The 22,320-nt window shown below is 31.5% G+C and overlaps 3 protein-coding genes across 4 annotated transcripts; 2 read left to right on the top strand and 1 right to left on the bottom strand.

Moving 5' to 3' along the window:
* The first annotated feature begins 4,943 nt into the window (after positions 1-4,943).
* Positions 4,944-9,934, top strand: LOC141714441 (uncharacterized). The gene is made up of 16 exons (XM_074517960.1): positions 4,944-5,084; positions 5,249-5,540; positions 5,618-5,714; positions 5,792-5,913; positions 6,008-6,089; positions 6,195-6,207; positions 7,601-7,877; positions 8,005-8,101; positions 8,205-8,347; positions 8,437-8,464; positions 8,618-8,756; positions 8,905-9,017; positions 9,188-9,308; positions 9,413-9,607; positions 9,738-9,812; positions 9,926-9,934. Exons 1-16 carry the CDS (start codon positions 4,944-4,946, stop codon positions 9,932-9,934), a joined length of 1,944 nt encoding a protein of 647 aa, XP_074374061.1.
* Positions 9,935-10,727: 793 nt separating this feature from the next.
* Positions 10,728-13,737, top strand: LOC141712619 (uncharacterized). Its single transcript, XM_074515624.1, has 3 exons — positions 10,728-10,842; positions 11,246-11,404; positions 13,189-13,737. Exons 2-3 carry the CDS (start codon positions 11,251-11,253, stop codon positions 13,446-13,448), a joined length of 414 nt encoding a protein of 137 aa, XP_074371725.1. The 5' UTR covers positions 10,728-10,842; positions 11,246-11,250; the 3' UTR covers positions 13,449-13,737.
* Positions 13,738-15,245: 1,508 nt separating this feature from the next.
* On the bottom strand, positions 15,246-21,744 carry LOC141712618 (coatomer subunit beta-1-like). Of its 2 annotated transcripts, none has more exons than XM_074515622.1 (6): positions 21,575-21,744; positions 18,364-20,420; positions 17,471-17,980; positions 16,788-16,873; positions 15,893-16,121; positions 15,246-15,505 (listed from the first exon to the last, which is right to left on the bottom strand). In XM_074515622.1, exons 2-5 carry the CDS (start codon positions 20,404-20,406, stop codon positions 15,917-15,919), a joined length of 2,844 nt encoding a protein of 947 aa, XP_074371723.1. In that variant the 5' UTR covers positions 20,407-20,420; positions 21,575-21,744; the 3' UTR covers positions 15,246-15,505; positions 15,893-15,916. The 2 variants fall into 2 exon arrangements, with proteins under 2 accessions (XP_074371723.1, XP_074371724.1); XM_074515623.1 differs by having other exon boundaries at positions 15,905-16,121.
* Positions 21,745-22,320: the final 576 nt, after the last annotated feature.

Here is a 22,320-nt window from a genome sequence, read left to right as displayed (position 1 = left end):
CCAGCCTCCAGATCAAGCTCATCATTCTCTGGTTCCTCAGTTTTGATATCATTTTCCATTTATGTCACATTCAAATAAACATTGATTAATCAATTTAAGTAAACAATGGTCATATTTATTATATGTAAAAAAATAATTAAGCAAATTGATAGATGAAAATAGATAGATTCGCTGCATAATGCAAATTAAGAATTTAAAAAGAGCACAATGACCTGTATCACTTGAACGATTGTCCATCGGCATAACTTCGACGTCTGAACTGTTAAATACCATGATTAAAAAGTTCCCATTGCCAAAGTAAGTAAGTAGGATTTTATCAGACTCGGTTAAACCATAGTCAGCCATAAGATCCGTTATGCCATATATTTTCCGAATATTTGGGAAACAGGTTCCGTCATACTGATCTCCATTTATCAGAAAAAATGATAAATTAGGTGGAAGCACTTTTCCAAAATGTCTCCAGAATCGTCCCGGAATTGGCTGAAAAACACATAAAGGTTAAAGCGCATTATACCACCTAGGCAATATAATCCAACAAATAAATATTATGGTAGCTTTACACTAAAATTAATATTTAAAATTTTAAAAATTATATGAAATAACTAAATTTTAGTTACATGAACACTTGCTGACAAAAACAACACAGAAAACACTGGTTTTCAGTTACTTATTATTTCTCCAAATTTAATTTCCTCACTGTTGAGAAACACAAGTATCTTCCACCCAAACCCATTTGTGAGATCTGAAATTACAATTTAATTCAAATTACAGGTTGAAAAGTATACTACTATAATAAAGAAGGTACAAATATGATTGAGTTTTGGAATTGAGAATGAGAAAGTCACCTTGATCATAAAATGTGCCAAATGGTATAGTTCGATTTAGGAAATAAATCACCTCACTTAAGTCATCTTTCAAAAAACTTGCAAAGAAATTTCCATTTCCATTATTAGAGAAAATCATTATTGATCCAAACAAACCACGACAATCCCTATTAAATTCTGACATATGACAAAGAGATTGTTATGTTCTCCTAAATCGAACATGTGACTCATGTCCATTGGCTATTTGTATTACAACAGTTCCCGGTATCTTTGACCGAACAGCCGTAATGAAACTTTCTGGTAGCTTCTGCGATAGGATTAAAATTTTTTATAATTTAATATGGCATATGTATCAAATACTTAATATATTTCGAACATAATAAGCATTAAAAGAAATCTCACCACAGAATCAACCTCTCTGTCCTCTCTAAATCCCGACAGAAAAATAAGGAATGAAGGATAGTCCTTGCTATAGTACTTAAGCTATAATGTAAAACATAAATTATAGAATAAAAAATTCAAGTTGATTTGTGAAACCGATCTTACGGTTAAATGAGGTTAAACTATATATATATACATAAAAAGGACTGTTAAAGAATGGAAATAATAGCTTTACTGACGATGTTTGAATCTTCCAGTAACTTTATGTTTGTTCGTCGTACTTCCATTTGTTCACAGGTATCTGTCATATACATATTAAGTAATATATTAGATTATTAACTGATTAAACATTATATGAATCTAATCCCAAACTGTTCACCAGTTTGTACATTTGTCTACTGCTCTCTCATAAGAGTTTGTTCCAACAATTAACTGTAATCGTCTTAATACATATCACAAGTACAAACATTAGTATACAAATTCTACAACATACATAAGAACTTAAACATACACAAAACATATAAAGATGCAGAACATACATAATCTACAAACATACATAACAGAGTGTATACAAACAATACTCATAATACTCACAATACTGACTATTTTTCAGTGATAATCTAGCCCGTGCATACAATACTTACAACTTCAATCCTATTGTCAATACCAATTAACAATATTCATGGGTCAATACAACATATTGAGCAATTATACGAACTTATTGATATTACCGAACCATATGAAGTTAAATCAAACTCAGTTAGTGACAAATTTGAATGTTAATTGAAAGATAAACCTTGAAGAAACGCAAACCTGATTAATCGAAGTGAAATTTGTTCACTCAGCCGCTATTTTCCCTCTTTTCCGGTCGTTTTCTCCTAGATCTGCATGCAACTGTTTTGTGTACCAATGTTTTGGGATATAAATATGTAAGATATTTTAAAAGTAAATATAAATATAAATATGTAAGGTAGTTTAAAAACAAATATAAAACATGTAAGATATTTTAAAAATAAATGTAAAGATAGTTTTCTCAACTAACATAAAAATTTTGTCATTAATGGATTTTACTGATATTATAATTTTAAAATATATAGGTTAAATTAATATTCTAAGGATCGTAATATTTTCATCATTATCAATTAAAATGAACCAAAAGGAGAAGTATCAAGTAGAGTACAGTACAGTTAAATTAATATGTGAGATTATTTTAATTATTTTTTATATTTTTAAATAACACTTTATTAGTTAATATATAATGAAAATATATTATAAATATCCTATATTTTTATATATAAGATAATTTACTCAACCAACATAAAACCTGTGTCATTAATGGATTTTGCTGATATTATAATTTCAAGAAATATACATTACAATCAGATTATACGGATACGTTATATAACCGCGGTAGAACGTAATATTTTTTTATCATTATCCACTCAAATGAACATCAAGTGTTGAAATATAACTTAATAGAACAAAAAGTGCTTAAAAACTTTCTATGATTAAAAAATTACCTGAAATAAAATAAAATAAATAAAATATTCAGAAAGAGTTAGGTGTCTGCTTATTTGTATCATCTCCAACCTTCACTTTTTCTACATGATTATACAATGTAAATTCAACTATTATAATAAAATTAACAATATGATATTATTAATGTCTCAAGAATTAAAATTAATAAATTAAAATTAATTTATTGGAGTCCATAATAATCATTATTCTGATTGCAGTCTGTTGTTGGTTCGTAGCCATTTTGTGTGTTTTCTCCATAGATTACGATTGAAATTCAACTATTATGTTACAACTGGCAATTTGATATGTTATTTGCATAAACAAGAATCTATTGACATGAGCAATTTTCTGTCATAATAATACTTATCCAATATGTTCAGCGTACGTTCTACCATTACTCTTTTCAGGTCGAATACTAATTGTAAGATATCATGAGTAGTAAGATGTTTAGTAATGGAGTAATTGAAATATATCAGATAGAAAATGAGAGAACTAATTAAATTGTAGAAAATAACGTAATCTTAAATTCTTTACTGTCAAATATTTCATTAATACCCATGTCTATAACACAAGTCACATTTAAGCCACATCTATACTTATAAAATAATTAAAATTTGATAAAATGATGTACAACATAATTCTAAATCTTATTATATTTAATAATATTTCAAGAAATTAAATTAATAAAAAGTTAATATATGGTAGCTGCTACTATTTATCCTCTCCATTTTTCGTATTTTCTACCTTTAAACAGTTTAAATGTAACTATTATATCCCAACAGACAATATGATATTACTATTGTCTCAAAAAATTAAAATAAAAAAAATTAACTAAGATCCATAATAATAACCATAAACGAGATGATGTTCGTTGCTTCTTATCCTATCCATTTTTTGTATTTTCTTCGTATTACATGATATAAATGCAACTATTATATTATAATAATAATAATAACTGACAATATGATATCCTATAAACGGAACAAAGTATGTATTGACACATAATGAAACTTATAATATAAATCATGTCGTTAATTTGCATCAACGGCTTTCTGGGCTTTCTGTCACAGCTGAAGTTATTTGTTCGCACGTTCTACCATTGCTCTGTTCATGTCTAATACTAATCGTAAAACAGCAAAAGGAAAAAGTATATTCAGCTATAAAATAAGTGTTATCTTATTATTTTTTGGATAACAAAATATATAACAAATTCTTATATAATATGATAAATCATAAAACATTTTTAATGTGTATAAATTAAATAATATTTCAAGAAATTAAACAAATGTAATAATATAGCTATAATAATTTGGAACTACATGGTATCTGCTGCTACATATCCTCTGCAATCGATGTAAATGCAACTATTATAATACAACCATAAATATAACATGTTATTTATAGAATCAAGTATTTGTTGACATATAAAATAATAATTTTAAAATTGTTCGATTAAGTTAAAAGTATAATCTTAAACAATATGCCTTATTAGGTTTTTCCAATATATATTTTACTAATCATTTAATAATATTTATTTTTTATTTAATATTTAATGTGTAAAGTGATTTTATCGAGAAGTCTAATGAAGTCATATAATATATATAGAGCTCTCTCCGATATGGAGCACATAGATCACATGATTTAAGTTTATTATTACTTATTTATAATGTTTAAACAATATATTTTAGACTTTAACAAAATCAGGTTACATTCTTATCACCTAATCATATGGAGGTCATATATGGTAATTTCTTAATTTCCATATGATTAGCACAATCAAATATTTATAACGATTTGCATATTATAAGACAAATAATGCAAATGTACCTAATTACTTGGTTTAAGGTATAGAGAAATGGAAGATAAAATGTGTTGGGAACAACTTTATTTTGAAATATATACAAAGATATCTGATTTCCCCTTATCAGTTTATTTGTTAAGGAATGTTTAGTTGTTAATTTGTTTAGATAAATCAGAATAATGCATAATTACAGGATCAATCAATATCCTAACAATCAATTGTGAACCATGATACGTGGGAAGATGGTAGTTATATAGAACACGATCACATCATTTATATGAGAATAAACAACACGTATACCTGGTTCACTACCATTGATCAATAATTTTTTTGCATCTGGTAAGAACAACCATTATAAACACATTAGTGCTTTCTTATGTAGTCTTTTATACTCATTATTTGTTGAACATTTTACAGATATGGAGATGCACAGTCATTTGTCTGCTTTGAATGAGACTCGGAACGATTGGTTCCTGAGAGTTCGTGTCACCAGGATTTGGAACAATACCACTAGCTCTGGCATTTTGATTCGTTACAATATGATTTTGTTAGATTGTGAGGTATGTTACAACAAATCTGTATATTTTGAACAATACTACTAGCTCTGCCATATTGATTCGTTACAATAAGATTCATTACAACATTGCATAAACTATCATATTTTCTAAATGTGGCATTTAGTTTTATATAAATACATTACCTATCTCTGTTATTCAATTTCCAGAATAACCATATGCACGCGGTCGTTGCTCCAGAGCTTTGGAATCTCTTTGCTGGTATTATTACTCCAGGAACCATCTATTGCATCAGAAACATGAATGTTTCCCCAGCTACTGGTTTGTTTAGGCCTGTACATTCTAAGGATATGATCCATTTTACTGCCTCCACCACTGTTGTATTGGACCTAAACAATGATCTCTTCATCACGAGGCATAAGTTTCATATCACACCATTGAACGAGCTTCACGATTCTTTCTATTTTTATGGACCTGAAAACCAGCCTATGTACTCTACAAGTAACTTATAAGATTTAGCAATACCAACTGTTAGTTTATTATGTATTGAACTTATGGCTAAATGTCTAAATTAACAGATGTCGTTGGAGTTGTTGAGAATCTGAAAGCCATGAGGACTGTGCAGACCCGACATGGTTCAAGAGATCTTATGCGCTTCAATATTAGTGACGGACTGTGAGTGTGATTTAATTCAGTGTGTCTTACTTGCGTATATTCAATGTATAAGGACTTATACTTTACACAATTCACAGGATTAGGCACTGTGTATCCTTTTATTCTCCATTTCCTAAACATTATGAAGCATTGTATGAAACTCAGCTGGAGAATCCTGTTATTGTTATACTGGCATCAACCAGATTTTCAGTATTTCGAAGTACATTTTTGCATTTTATACCTATTTTCAATATTTTGAAAAGTTCACATACATTATTCTATTCATGAATTAACTATGATTTGGAATATTTTAGATACATATGTAATCGGTAATCTGCCGTCTACCAAGATTTATAACAACATTGATGATCCACAAGTTTTCCTCATGCGTCAGAGGTACATTAAACTTTGAATCATACTTAATGTAGTTAAGCAAGACAATAAGACAACTCAAATATTTTATCAATGATTTTTTCTGAATTATTTAAGAATATCGTGTAGGTTGGAGGATATGGTTTACCTTGCTCCCCACGCACCTTGATGATGAAATATCTTGAAGAAAGATATGGCTGCTGAAATTTACTATTCTATTCATCAATAAGACACTATTTCATCTATTTTATTATTTAATTCCGAAATATCGCTCAATGTTAGGACATCCGGTCTTCGAAACTTTATGATCGAATATTAAATTCTATCCATGAACTTATTGTAATTGTTAGCTTTCAATGTTTTTCATATGGTTTATTGTGTCCTCTTAACTTTGATTTGTCATTAGTTTTAATATTTCTCCCATTTAAATATCAACATTTGTGCGATTATTGAAAATCCTATATAGCAGCAATGATAAATATATCTCCATAAAAAAATTGTATTAACACGAAAATTATGTTGGTGAATTATAAAGCGGAAATATCCAATTGGTAGGTGTAGAACAATAATTTTAGAGACAAAACAATCTTTTTTCAAGTATAGAGATCGAACCAATCTTTACAAGATGGCCTTTTGAATCTAAAATAAATAAAGAATTTTATTGTCAACAAGTTTGCCTTTCTATAACTCTAAAATACATAACTAATTTCCTACCATTCATGAAACATGCTTACAATTAATTATCCGGTTCAAATAAATCCATATGCAAAAGTTTTTCTTTAACAACCATTCAGGATGCATGCATGGAATTAATGACGTATAAGTGAGTTAAATATTTAAATAGTATTTTTGGTAATATAATAGTGCACTATATTAATATTATTGTTTTTTATATTTGTAAAACACATTATATCTTTTTATTTTATACAGAGATCATATGATTAATTTGCCTCCTAATTTTATGTTTCTAGATTGATATAGGTATGTAATGTATATCATTAAAATATCTTTACAATAAATCAATTTATCTGTCATATCTTATGATTTGTAACAAACAAAAACTGATTACTCCTCCTAATTTTTTGCTTATAATATTTTACTCCTACCTTTTCGAACATCACTTTTTTCCATTAACTGCTTCTTCTTTCTTGGAAGACAATATTCGGTTTCTACATCATACAAATCGACTTCATACAGGTAAACAACCACATCCCACCGTCCTTTTCTTCTATCTTGCTATTGTACTTAATATTTTTGTCTTATGATACAGATAACTATCCACAATATTTGATCAGCTCTCTTTTATTGACGCTTCTAGAACCACATGGAAGATATAGGCTAGAGTTACCAGAATGTGGCCTTCTGTTTCTGTCGCAGATAATGGGACTGAAATAATGAAATGATACAATTTAGTTTTACTGGATGACGTTGTAAGCCTCTAAATTTATAATTTACTTTCTTACATTTTCCAATTAATTAGACTCATATTAACTGATTTATACATCATGATGTTGTCTATTTTATTGTATGATCAGGACTGTCATGTTCATGTTTTTGTTTATGCTGATAACTGGAAATATCATGCTCATAAAATATTAGAAGGTGGAGTCTTTATTTTTTCAAATTTTTACACAAAAGAAGCTTTGGGCTCTCTCTCTAAATTTCGCATCAACTTCTCGCCATCGACTAATGTTGAAAGAGTTGAAGACGACTTCATGATAGCCAGGCACAAGTTTGAATTTGTTGATTTGAGCGATTTGTTTGTTGTTGCAAACGCATATGAGAAACCTGATTCTCCCGATTATTCAACAGGTTATACTATTTTTCAAGTACTTACGTATCAATAAGTCTAACAAATTAAGTTTTTATATTAGTCTCGCAAATTATTTCATTTTATACACTTATTAATCCAACATATATAATTGGTCTTGGTATGTAGATGTGATTGGTGTTTTAGTGGATTTTGAGCATGTATGGAAAATCAAAACTATGTACGGTCTGAATGATATTTGCAAGTTCAGGATTACTGACGGAAGGTTTATATTGGACTTCTCATTGGCTAAGATTTATTGTTGATCAAACTCTGTTTTATAGAAATGGCTTTTGTATTATTTAATAATCTTGAACTTACATATACAGAGATTCTCATAAGGTCACTGTATGGGGTAATCTTGTCGTGAATACTGATGCACGTGTTAGAGAGGTTAAGGCAGGATTTAAAGATGGTGAGGAGGAGCCTATAATTGTTATAGCGTCAAGTACAAAGCTTAAGATTTGGAAGAGTAAGTCCTATAAAATTCAATATTAAAGTAGTAAAGTGTGAGATTATTAACATGTACTCAACATGATTTCATTTCATATGTATATACAGGTTTTGTTCAGATTAGCACACTACCCGCGTCTAAGATATATATCAATTTGGATCATGATTTTTTTTTGCTATGAGATAGAGGTACACTCATTTTCATCAACTATATTTCATCCATATATCTTAGATGATTAGTTAATTATTTTTTGAAGAGCTCAAAATCATTTATCCATATTTGTATCAGGCTTCGCGAAGAAGGTTATGTACCTTCTGACAAGACAACTTCTTCTCCAACTACGAAGGATGTTAAGGAGGTGGTGTCTGTCATTGAAACGGTTACACTAAAGGAGTTAAGTGAGAAAATTTCTACTGATTTTCTGAAGGTATTATTTATCTATATGCTGCAAATTTAAGATCAATGTGTAAGTTCACATATAATACATTCTGTATTTGATTAATACTGCATGCATAAATACGAAGTAGAGTTTTTTGTGAATGTAATAAATGAAAACATGTTAATGGAATGTGTAGATGAGTTTTATGTGCAAATTAAAGGTTAAATCCGTTGAAGAAAGTGACAACTGGTGGTATGGTAGCTGCAACAAGAATGATTGTCACGAAGAAGTTATAAAGTTCGAAGGAAAGTATTGATATACCATATGCCAGAAGAATTATCCAGTACCACAAAAGAGGTTATTGAGAAACAAATTCAGTCTATACTCTTATCAATATAAATATGTAAAGTTAAATGTATATATGAACAAATAACTGACCACCTAAAAAATCACCAACAATTCATATATCTTATTTGCAGGTTCAAGATCGTTGTTCTTGCTGAAGATGACACAGAAGCTTTTAATTTTGTTTTATATGATCGTGCCGTGAAACGACTGTTGGGTAAAACAGTAACTAATCTGATGGCTGAAGGATACAATGTAAAGTACTTTAATCCCTTTAGTGTCAATTAATTATTTTATCCGAAACATATGTTACTGTTTTTATGATTATATCAAGTTGTCTACTGATTGTAATTTTGTAGGATCCTGCATCATATCCTCCACCATTGAAGCAAATTGCAGGAAGAGAAATTACTTTTAAAGTTGAGCTCACTGATGATAACATATTAGTTAGAAGCACAGTATATTATGTTGTGGATGCATATGAATGTTCAGTTAGCACTTCTCCTGTGCTTGAAGACATTGATACTGGGACTTCAGTTTCAAATTATATAAATGTAAGCTTCATGTTTCACATCTTAAAAATTTCCTGCTTATTTCATAATATACCTACAATACTATATATCCTAAAGATATTTGTTAGCTCTTGAATTTATAAATATTTTCATACTATAACCAAAATTGCAGATAAGTGTTCTCAGTCTATCAGATGGTACAGGCACTCCAGGTTCAGCTCTATCGACTAACAAACGAGTTAAAAAGGTCGGTAGATTGTATAATTACCCATTATTAGATGTGATTTATCATACAAAATATACGTACAGTTGTTTATTAAATCATACTGCATTAACATTATATCAATTTCCAATATGCAGGAAAAGTAAAATGTTTTGGTACCGGACTCAAGATTCATATAATCGCTTCGTTTCGAGGAATCTTGAATGAAGATTATCTCATTTTTCCACTTCAGAACTTCAATAATTATGTTTGATTTTTATTTCCATTGTTGTTCACTGTTTTGAAAACAGTAACATTTTGCACGACGGTGAAGTTAAAACTTTTGGATGTTCTTCATGTTTTTGCAAATTTTTAAATTAATGGACCAATAATTTTTAATGACAGGTAGTTTGTCTAGTAATTAGATTATTGTGCTTTCCGTTATGTGGTTAATATTTTATACTATAAAAGTGCTTAAACTATATACAAAAAATAAAACTCTTCGTACTATTTGACGACAATAATATATTTTTTTTTGTCAAAGACAGAAAAAGGAAAGAGACGTTATAAAATGATTTGTTGTTATTGTTTACACATGATGATATTGGTATAAAAATGTTGGCACACAATGTCGCAACTTCATGAATATATATCTTTAAAATTTAAAAATAAATTATATATAACTAAACCCCGTATGCGTAGTACGACAAGATAACTAGTTTATAAAAATTGCACAAATAAACTTTTCAAATTAGTACTGTATGTTATATTTTTTGAAATAAATTTTTTGCAATCAATTTTATATATGTTATTTTCTAGTACTAAAGACATGAACAATAAAAGCGTTCAAAATAATCGACTACATTTTAAATTGAACATTTATTTTTTAAATCTCATTATATATCATTTTAATAAAAAAAGACATAAAATATAAAAAAGTATTGATGACGCATGGTATATAAAAGGAAAAATACGGTCATTATATAATATTATAAATTTGGGGATTTTGGAGAATGAAGGAGATTGAACGAGGAAAAGGAATAAGAAGGGGAGTAACAAATCAACCAGAAACAAGGTACGATTTTACTACCTTATTGCACTAGTATTTATGTTAGATTATTTTTTATGTTTTGTAATTTCACTTTTCATTCATGCCCTAATTTTTTAATTGTGATGAGAGTGATCTTAATTAATTGAATTCAATTTCACCATATGTATACACACATATGTATCTTTCATGTTTAGTGTGTATCCTGTATTTCATTGCCGTTTTTTTTATGCTTACCAATCACTCGTATGAATATATATCGAGGATTCGAACCTTGTCAAAGACATTGAGGTGTTAAAAAATTGCACTTTTCCGTAACTGCGAGAATCGATTTTAAAGTGGGACTAGTTAAACACGCTTTAACTAAAGTATGTTAATGGAAGTATCTTGTTTTGATAATTTAATGACATTAATCTTGTTCTTGACATAGTAAGCATGTCTTCCTACGAGAATGTTGTTGGTGGGAGACTTAAATTGAAGGGAAAAGCATTGGATGTGAAGGCTGGTGGTTTGAAGAAGAAGAAAATGAAACACAGCAAGTCTGTTACTGATAAAGTTTCCGAGGTTATAAGCAACGAGGCTTTGAGTGGTAAGTTCAAATTTTTGGTTTTTGTTTAATTTGATGAAACACGGTGCCAATGTATGATTATGTACTCTATTTTACCGGTCTAGTTGATGCAAACGCAAACCTAGAGGGACGGGGTCAATAGGTGTTTTGGACTAGAATGACCAAATTTTAGTTATTTATTACCCATTGAATATAATACTACTCAAACAGCATGGTGGTTTACTACCACTACCATGTTCCGGTTATAGGTGACGTTCACTATGCAGTAGCTGAAAGAATATGGTGCACTGCTGTAAAATAAAGTACACCAGAACTTTTAGCTAGGTTCAAAAATCCAACCTAGTCTATGTCCTACATCATAGACCCATATTAACTTGATATGAGATTGTATTATTACTTTATCATGTTACAGTTTCAGAGCTATTATACAACTCCCGGACTACAAAACTTGTGATAGTGCCTCCTCAAAACAAGTTCTCCCAAACACTAAGTTCTGATAAAATGCTTTAGAGGTGGAAGAAACATTTTAGGCTTGTGTTTGTGTTTAATGAACTTATTATTAAGTATAAACAAGCCAAATAGTTGCAAGCAGCTAGTACTTGGAATTCTTTGAAATATTACATTTATGTAAACTTTATGTAACTTAATTTGACTGATACAAATTTGAAAATGGATATATAAGTATAAGTTGTGAATGAGTTTGATTAAGACCAATTGTTCCAGAAATTAAGATTGATGTAGAAGGCCCCAACTGATATCAGATACATATTAAATATATGTAATAATACACATTGTAGGGACCTTGCAAAGTCAGAATCTTACTATTTACTTTAATAAGAAAAGGATGGTGCCTAATTAAACAAGTCAGAATGTGTAAGGTGCATTTTGGATTAACTTCACTTCACGGCTTACCTTTAGGTTCCTTCTTACTTTATCTAGCAGCCTCCTTTAGCTTTATATGTCCATGACAAATTTTTGTATCCCAATTACTCTGAAGTGTTAGTACTTGCATAATGCGGCATGTTGTATTTCATCATCGCAAGGTTTAAGCTATGACGATTCTCGCTGACTTCATTGTTATTGTTGATTTTATGTGATTAAATTAGCTTGTTTTCTTTGTGTCGTGTTGTTATGCATCCCGAATCCGTTGCAAAGTATTGGAATACATAATTCCTTGATGTCATTCTTGTATATTGCTTCAACCCTTTAGATGCTGCCGAAGGAAATAAGTAATTTTGAATTATTTTTAGTAACATTAGCCACAAACATGTTAATCCCCGCATCTATCTTAATTGTTCACAACTACCTGTCCTCAAAAGGTCTGGGGGGGATTTGTGTATTGGCAGACCTGAAGTGTGTTAGGTTATTGTCATTGTTAATATAAAATATCTTTCTTTTATTAAACAATTCTACTACTAAGAGGCGATAGTATTTCTACCTTGGGCCTGTTCTTTTAGGAAGAACGGAAAGAATTTAACTTTTAAGAGATGATAGAATTTGCACATTGGGTTTATTCTGGTGGGAAGACGGGAAGACCAAGTAGAGTAGTTTAATTACTATAAATGTCTCCCATTTTCTACCACGGAGCTATGATTTGAAATTTCCATTTGAGGTCTATGTGTAGTGATGTGAACACTTTTGAACCTTGGCTCGTTTTGTTTACATGTTATCGGGTATGCCTAACTGTATGAGGGATTGCAGTTTTCCTTTTGCTTTCTAAGTAAATTTATTTAACATGTTTGTCCTGTGTTATTTAAGGATTTGATTTTATACTGTCTTAAGTATGGCATTTTTTCTTGACTTAGGTGGTAATGCCGATCTAACTGATCAGTACCAGGAAGATATGGATGATGTCCAAAAATTTGACGGAGATAAAAATGCTGCTCCCCACATTGAGAGCCTTACTCCCGCTGAGAGACGTTATATGGAACAGAGGCAGAAAATTGATGAACACAAGCTTGCTAAAGTGGCTAATAAATCACATCGTGACCGCATTTCAGATTTTAATCAGTATCTAGCAAATATGAGCGAGCATTATGACATTCCTAAAGTCGGCCCTGGCTAATTATCACTTTGTGCGTGACGAATACAAGATGTACTTCAATGCCAGACAATGCCAGAGATTGTAAGGTTTTTATTTAAAGTTGCTCCAACTGGGAATTGCCTATCTTGCTTATGTATCATGTTGTGTTGTTATTTTAGCTATCATTTGCTCCTTTTCGTTTATTACTTGGTTCCCAATTATTTGTGGCAGACATGCAGCTGTTCGTGATTGTGTAACTGTAAGCTTCTGTTACCTTTGCTAATAGCTAAACAGCCTGTGTTGTTGATTGTGAAGAAAATCATTTACTAGACATCCTCTTTTTACGAGTAATTATGTCCCAATTTTTTTTCCAAAAAATGAATTGTCCCTTCTTTATTGGTAATGGATCCGCGTGGGTTAAAATGAATACAACTAATTCAAACATATCATGTGTCATTTTGGGATTATTTTTTTGTTGGTACATATAGCATTACTATTTTTTATATATTACATTCCGGGTTCGATAAGTTTCTCTTGATCTGCAAACAAGAGATAAAACTTAATAGTTTAACTGATTAAACAGTAGTGCAACGATGAAGGATATACAAAGATTTAAATGTCATTTGGGTTTACGTGAAGAAAGACAGAAACAATTAGTAATTGGTTAGTCCAGTGATTTTGAGTCATTGTAAGGTGAAGAGCGAGAGAATATAATGGTAGGGTGAAGAGGAAATAAATATGAGAATGTCAGTTTTTCTGTTATATTTCTGGACCTGGTTATTAGCAGTACTCATTTTTTTCTACATTTATTTATATAAATTTTTTGAAAGTGATGCAAATTATTAAATTACAAGAATTATTATGGCTCGCTACCGATAATATACATTTGATTCCTGTTTTAATCAGTAAAGAAAATGTAAAAGTTAAACATTATATTAAACTTCTGGACATGGAAAATTATTGTTTCTAATTCTTATCCAACCAAATAATTTTCAGTCTTTTTGATTTTAATATGAAATAAAGATCTACAAACCTAATAACCTACATACTGCTTCCAAATAAAAAATAATGATAGAACAGTTGATCACCTGCTGTACAAGGCTAGACCGCTAGAGAGAGTACAGAGAAATGGAAAAGGGTAAAAACCAGAGTTATAAAAAGCGTAAATCGGATCTAAGCGGCGAGGTCAATTTCTAGCGCTTAAGCGTTAAAACAGACATTTAAGCGTTTTTAAAAGCGGATCATTATTTGGATTATAAATAAATAAATAAATAAATATGTATATATTAAAAATAATGAATATTTTTTGAATAAAAAGACAACATTCAAATATTATAATAAAATAATAAAATAATCATTCACAAAATCATAATCAACTTAGAAAATATAAGTAATATTTAAAAATATCAAATTACACATCTTTTAAAAATAATATTAGTCTTTTTCTAAGTATTTTTAATCCCCGTTTAATTGATCAAAAACTGCTTAAACGGTCAAAATCCGCTTAATCCTGCTTAAACTTTACTAGACGCTTAAATATCCAATTTTGCATTAATCCAAACGTTTTTACCTCCGATTCCCGCTAAACCCCCGATTAATGCGCTTTTTACAATGCTGGTAAAAACAGAACAAGAGCAAGAGAAAGGGCAAACCATACTAAAACTGAGAGCCACGACTAAATTTTAGAAATATTACATCTTTTGACATCTATGTTACTAATTCAAATTGGTCCATAATTGTTGGTCATTGGTCAGCCACTAGGAGACCCCGCATGCATAATTTACTTCATAAATATTTGGCTTATCAAAAAACACAAACTTGGAACACCCCAAAAACAGATAGAGAAAGATTGTTTACAATCACAATCTGAAGATACATTACAATATTATCTGTTGAGCCTCCGATATTAGAACTAGGTACAACTTAAGAAAAATTAAGAGACTAATGTCTTTTAACAAACTTTAGATCCAATTGAAAAAATTAATGTCTTTACTCTTCTCTACAAAAACTTGGTTCCGGGTGCTAGTATTCCATGCACGTCAAACTATAAGAGTTTCAGAATAGCCTGACACGATACTTCTATTTTTAAAGGCTAGAACCTGCAATATCACAGTTGTTTAACATTAAAAGCAAAAACAACAGGAATGAATGGAATAGCATATCTATAGAAAACAGAAACATAAATATATTGAAAGAGCCACTAAATCAAGATTAGCCTTTATTTCGACCATGAACAGGGCATAAAGCTGTCCGGGCACCTAAACAAAACACACAGAGTCAACCAGTTTACTCTGAACTTTCATATTGACTAGACCAGAAAGTGTTAATTCACATAAATATTAAGAAAAAGAAAGATATCAAGGAAATAGGACGTGACTAATATTCATAATTGAGATGTAAATCATATAAAATAAAAGATATATAGCCAAACTCAGGGGAAGAGAACTTAGACATATAGGCATATACTAAAGTAATTGAAGTATAACCTAATGGCTCACATAGTAATTGGATCAGCTTCCACCCTTCTGCTTGAGAGTGATTTTGTCCCCCAAACTTAGAGCAATCCCCTGTGTTTTGCTTCTAATTCTTATATAACCACTAAGATTACCATCTGCTTGTTTTTCAACACTCAAATTCACCAGAGCATCCTCCCCGAACACACTCTTAGCATACAAGTTTGCAGCTAAAAATCCACATTCACCTTCCATAGCCGACCTGGAAAATAAAGTTCCAACCAGGACACAAGCAAATATTATTCAAATTTATTGCCAAGGTGTAGGTGACAACAAAACGGAATACACAAAAGCACATATTTAAAAATAAGAAGCTACAGGCCAGCAACTGCCTAAAACATAAAAATTTGCCTGTCATCATTGATGCAGTTTCTCCCATTACACCTATTATATCACTGTTTTCTGATCTTTCTAATATATTATTTCAAGTTCTAAACGTACAATTGCACACACATTCAGTATCTATGGGGCACAAGTTGCATGTAAAAGAAATAATTTACCAACCAAAGACCTCTTGATCTAGTGTGATTAATTATTGGGAAAAATAATAATGGTAATACTGTGGTGACATCATTTGTATAATTCACTATTTGATGCATGTCAAAATACAATTCCCTCTACAGGGTGGATATCTTGTTTTGACACAACCTTGAAAACTTTATCTAAAAGCAAATTAAAAAATTTAATGCACACACTGCAAAGATAATTTCCTTGGCTAAAAACAGAAACTATAAGCTATTAGAATTCCTGAAAATTTAAGCAATGTGCACCCTAATAACGAACTTATAGCGTCACAAAAAAAATTAACAAGGGAGAGTAAACTTGTAAACAGCAAAAATGTGTCCAGCTGCTGAAACTAGGGACTTACGGTGCAGTAAGGCACTTCATATTGGTTGCCTTTATAATGTGATCAAGAAAATCTTTCTCATCTTGAATGACAGTGTTGACAGCAACCTGCAATAGTATGTAACTTTAGGATCAAATTACCTAGCCAAAAAGCACTAACAATCAGAAAGAGCTTACATCTTATTAAGAAAAAAATGTAAAAGATAGCGAGCTTACGTCCTTTAACCAGTTAAAGGAGAGATCCTATATCATAATTGTTTAACATATCTCGATCTGAATGTTACAAAAGAATGAACAATAGATGTACCCGGCCACAGGTCAATAAAGGGAAACACGCATCCAATTTATGCAAGCATATCATCAAGTGACAGAAATTTGTGTCCTGAAAGCTGGTATTACTTTTTGGAAGTGAAAGTCGAATATTAATTTTAGAATCTAATTGTTTTTAAACTATTTTATGATCTATAAAAAAATATTTGATCCTAAAAATATGATACTGTCATTTGCTTTGAGTTATTAGGCCTTGATATGGAACGCAAGAATGACTGTATTACTAGTTTACACCCAAATAAACATTGCTGTTACAGTATAAGAGCTTTAAACTTTCTCTTGTAACATAACTAGAGAAAGATATAAAAAATCACTAAATCAGGTGGTTCAAAAGTATGATATAGCCATAGGACATAAAAGGAGTGAAGCAAATACCTTGTTTTCCCACTCAAACTCGGCCCACATAGTTCTAAAGGCGGCATCGTTGCATACTGCTGGAGAGATGTAGTCCATGATGTCAATATGAATATCATTTAGGACCACCACAGATCGTTCAAGCACATTTGAGGTTTCGTAAACAATGTTTCCAAATATGACTCCCGTCTCAGTTGAGGACACTTTGATATTTGCTTTTATCTGTTTGCTTGATTCCGGAGCTAGAGTATAATTCTGAGGGCGCTCAACAAGTTTGAGGTCACCCATGGTTGCCAACTCCAAGCACAAGTTCTGTAGAGTCTCCTTGGTCCGATTTATAATAGTAACATCAAGGACAATATCATAGTGATGAACTGTCACATATGCCTCAGCATATACTGGGTCACTAAATCCAGTGAGTTGAAGAATACGGTTCAGCTTGTTTGCATCATCTCCATCGTTTACAAATTCACCAGTAGCACGCTTCAAATCATCTTGTACCTCGTCTTCCAATTCTAGCTGGCTCATACCCTAGAAAAAGTAAAATATAAGTTGGTCTCCAATCTAAGGCACATGAAAATACATCGACCAAAAGGCAGAATGCTGCCTAGATCTTCTATATTTTTTTGATACAATGTTTATGTCTAAAGGATCTATCAGATATGTATGCTTAAAAAGAAAAAATTATGCAAATTAAACACCGAGAGTAGTTATAGTTACAAACCAACAGATGATTTAAATGGATCTCAGAGATGAGAAAACAATGTGAAGGCGCATACTGGACGGAGGACAATCAGTATACTACATAGTAATAAAATAGACAACTGGACAAAATTCAGTTGACAGTAGCTATTAAAGCATTACAACATTGGTAAACGTAAGAATAAAAAGACATTCAGTGAAGAGCATCTTACCTTCCTACTCTTTAAATGGTAGAAATCAATAAGATCATCTGGTTGAGCATGAGAAACTTGCGCCTTTGCTTTGATCTCCTCTGTTTCACGAAGCTGTTTATCTGAAAGCATCTGAACGAAACTTTCACGACAGGACCGCAACCAAATTTTTCTGATTTCGTCCCCAGTGTTGCATAGCAATCTTATGCAAAGGACAATCCTGTCATTTGAATCACTATCAATAGGGTGTGATAGGAACGAAGATCGTCCAAGTTGTAACATGGAGACAATGATCAATAATGCTTGAGTTGATGCTTTATTCACTTCAACTACTGATGGCTGAACCTCTTCAAGTCTGAGGATAAGTTTGGTTAATGTGCAAGAAACAACTGCCCCGAGGAAAAAATCACCGCTAAGGATAAGGGATCTCAAATTCCCAATACTTGAAGATCCTTGAACAACAGTAGGAGCGGAGGAAGCGGTTTCAGAGGCTGCACTCTGAGTCGCATAAGTCCCATCGGCAAGTATAGCTGGTCTTTTTGACGAAACTGTAATAGAGTTTACCTGTTGAGATTTTTGTGAAGTATCAGCAGTCTCTCCTTCCGAAATGAAGTAAAAGGGGAGATCTCCAAGGCATTGTTTTATTGTTACCAAGCCACTCTCTACTTCGGACAGAGAAAGGCAGTACTCTCCAATGATCCAAAGAGCACATGAACAAACTCTTGCAGCTCGGATCTGATAAAAAGTGTCCAACAACCTTGTTATGATAGAAACCCTCAATTTTGGGTTGGTTTCAATTATTTCTCGCACAAATACAGCAACATCCATAGCTGAAGCAACATTGCTGTCTCCCAAGAAGTCCATCAATAGATGAACAACAGTGCTTGCAACTTCCGGAAACTTGATAGCACAAGAATGAATAGCTTGGATAAGCATTTGTCGGTACTCTCCATTCTTCTCAAGCTCCCCGCCTTGAGTTTTCATGACTTCCTTCTTTAAAGTAAGAACAACCTCATTAATATTTTTGGGAGTAATCAACTCAAGAACAATATCAAGTGTTTTTCTTTGAATGTCAGTATTTGGACTAGAGAGTGCTCTAAGCACATCCATAACCATTTCTACCAAAATTTCTCTATGAGAAACTTTGAGTTCGTTCAGACGATCAAGCACAATAAGTTTTACATTGTTATCACTCTGAGACAAAAGAAGCTGACAATAGGTATTGGCTGCAGCCCTGATTGCTGTCGGTGCAGATGACAAAGACACGAGTGTTCCAGCGCATTCATATATAACAGCAGCAGAAGGGACATTTAGTAGAGATATGATTATCTTTATATATCTCCCCTTCTCTCCCTTATTTGTTCGGCATACTTTCCGAATTAGCTCCAACACAACCATCTGTAACAGCTCCCCCCACTCAGATACTCGATCAACATGGGTAAGAAGATAATTAATGGCACGATCCTGGGCACAATTAAAAAGCATCAGAAATGCATTCCTCTTGGCTGATTGATCCTGCTCGGTTGTAAGCAACTTCTCAATCATCTCCGGAGCATCAACTAAGAGCTGTTCACCCTGCGGCAGTTTGTAAATAGCCATTATTGCAAGAATTGCATTCCTCCTAATAAATTGGTGTCGATGCTCCAGGTTAGATAAAACTGATGGAATCAAAGGCTCAATGATCTCCACCTCATTCAACCGACAAAGGAACCTCAAAGTCACACCTCGTATGTACTCATTTGGATGCTGCAGATTATTCCTCAAATTTTGGCAAATCAAAATCATTTCAGGTAAGACACGTCCTTTGGCATCCGTCTTGTCAATGATTTCAAGATACAGAAGCAGAAGTTTCTGAACAGTGTGGTCTTCAGAAGGCAAAACATATCGAACAATAGTTATAAAAAGCTGTGGAAGTGTTTCTCCATTGAGCAAAAGCATAATAGCTTTCTTCATCGCCTCAACCTTTGCTTCCACATCATTTCCTTCTAGAGCTTCTTTAATTTCATTGGCAAGAGCAGGTGTTCCTTTATCAAAATGAACAAGTAGAGAGCAAGATTTCTCCATATTTCACCAATTACCTGATTTTAATAACATAAAATCTTCAATTATTACAAAGTTGACTAGTAATAAAGGACCAAAGCATTTAGCAAAAAAAATAAATAAAATAAAGGACCAAAGCATCATTGTGAAATGCAACACTGAAACCAAATTATTAATAACTGCAAAAATCCAAATATACAAAAAAAACATAATTACGACTAAGTCTTTGTTCATTGTAAGAGAAGGCTGATGTTCAGTATAGGATTAAATCACAGACCCCAAAAAAGCCCGTGCAAACAAGCCCGATTACCTTTAGTCGATCAATTTTGGGACAGACATTTATTGAACATTCATAAAACTGGGATTTGAAACCTATGGGCCTATGGCCTTACTAGATTAAAAATTAAAAAGCTGACACTGATTTAAACATTGAGGAAGCTACACAATGAACAAGTTGTAGCATGCAAGATTAACCATGCTACCACAAACAATTATAGTCCAACACAAAGCTAACTACCAAGCTATCATCAACAATACTCATCATTGTATAATACATGATCCAACCTATTAATACAATCCAGCCATCATTGTCGAATAATGTTCTATTATCCTCATACTAATACTCTTGCGCTTTGCTGCCGTGTTTAATTCAAAATAAATGAAAGCAATGAAGCCACATTTTAACATACGAGTGTAAAAGCTAGGCAATCATTATTGAACAGTTTATTAATTACAAATACAACCATTCACACTTACTAATTTTCATTTCATTCCCATTGGATATCACTTGTACTTGATTTCCTTCATAATCAAATTCCCAATCACTCTGATAAAAATTCATTTTCTCGGAAATGTCACCGACATTTCATCGAATCAAATACGATTCACATACAACCGCAATTCAACTTTCAATAACCTACTACACCTAAATTACGCGATCATATATTGATACAGGAAAACAGATCCAAGTAGAAACGAACATAATCTAATAGTCTATCCACTTACACACATATACAAACAAAAAGTGAAATGAAAATCAAACAAATAAAACTACAAGATCTGTAATTAGGTCATATACATACACATGTGCATACAAACAATGTAAAAACACTCGAATTTAGACAAAGAGAAATCAAAAAATTATACGTGATTCTTAAAAATCAGTATGTGTGTGTTGCGGAGAGAGACATACCGGAGACGAGACGATCTGATTTCAGTTGCAGATCTGATTTGATTTTATTGTTTCATCAGCTTTCGATTTATCGTTGCTCAGTTTATTATTATTTTTAATATACTGGACTATATTATAAAGCATCGGTTTTCACAGATTTATTACCATAATTTTAACATGAGAAATGACCGGCTCCTAAAATGGGAGGTGTGACTTTTTATTGGTCATTAACTTTAGGAGAATTTAAAGTTCAAGAGCAAAATTTAAAGTTCCATAGCAAGAATCATTGAAAATACAAAAATACCCCCATGTTAGTATAATAATAATAAATTAAAAATCAAGACAAGGGTAATATTGTCTTTTTAATAAAAAGTTGATATGGAAGTTAAAAATTGGCTCTATAAATAACACGACCCTAGCTTTAAGGGAAACTAGTCGTGCATTTCATGTGCATACTCTATATTATATTGTGCTAATTGAAATTATTTTCGTTATAATTATTGAAAATATATTTATGTTAGTTACCTTAACGTATGAATAATTTATTTGTTTATGCATATGAGTATGAGTAATCTGGGTATGTTTATAATGATGCATTCGCAAAAATTAACAAATTATGTTAGTATCATTTTTTGCTACTTTATAATTAAATGGCATTTATAATATGTTAATGCTTAAAAAATAAACTAAATACAAGTAATTATGTGTGTCTGGTGTATATCAATCACTTTAAATATAAATAATTATTAATTTGTTTGCAATTTTGA

This window comes from Apium graveolens, chromosome 3 (assembly GCF_009905375.1).
Source record: "Apium graveolens cultivar Ventura chromosome 3, ASM990537v1, whole genome shotgun sequence".
Classification (NCBI taxonomy): Eukaryota; Viridiplantae; Streptophyta; class Magnoliopsida; order Apiales; family Apiaceae; genus Apium; species Apium graveolens.
The sequence above is the reverse complement of the archived record's forward strand: the minus strand, read 5'-3'. Positions and strand labels throughout refer to the sequence as shown.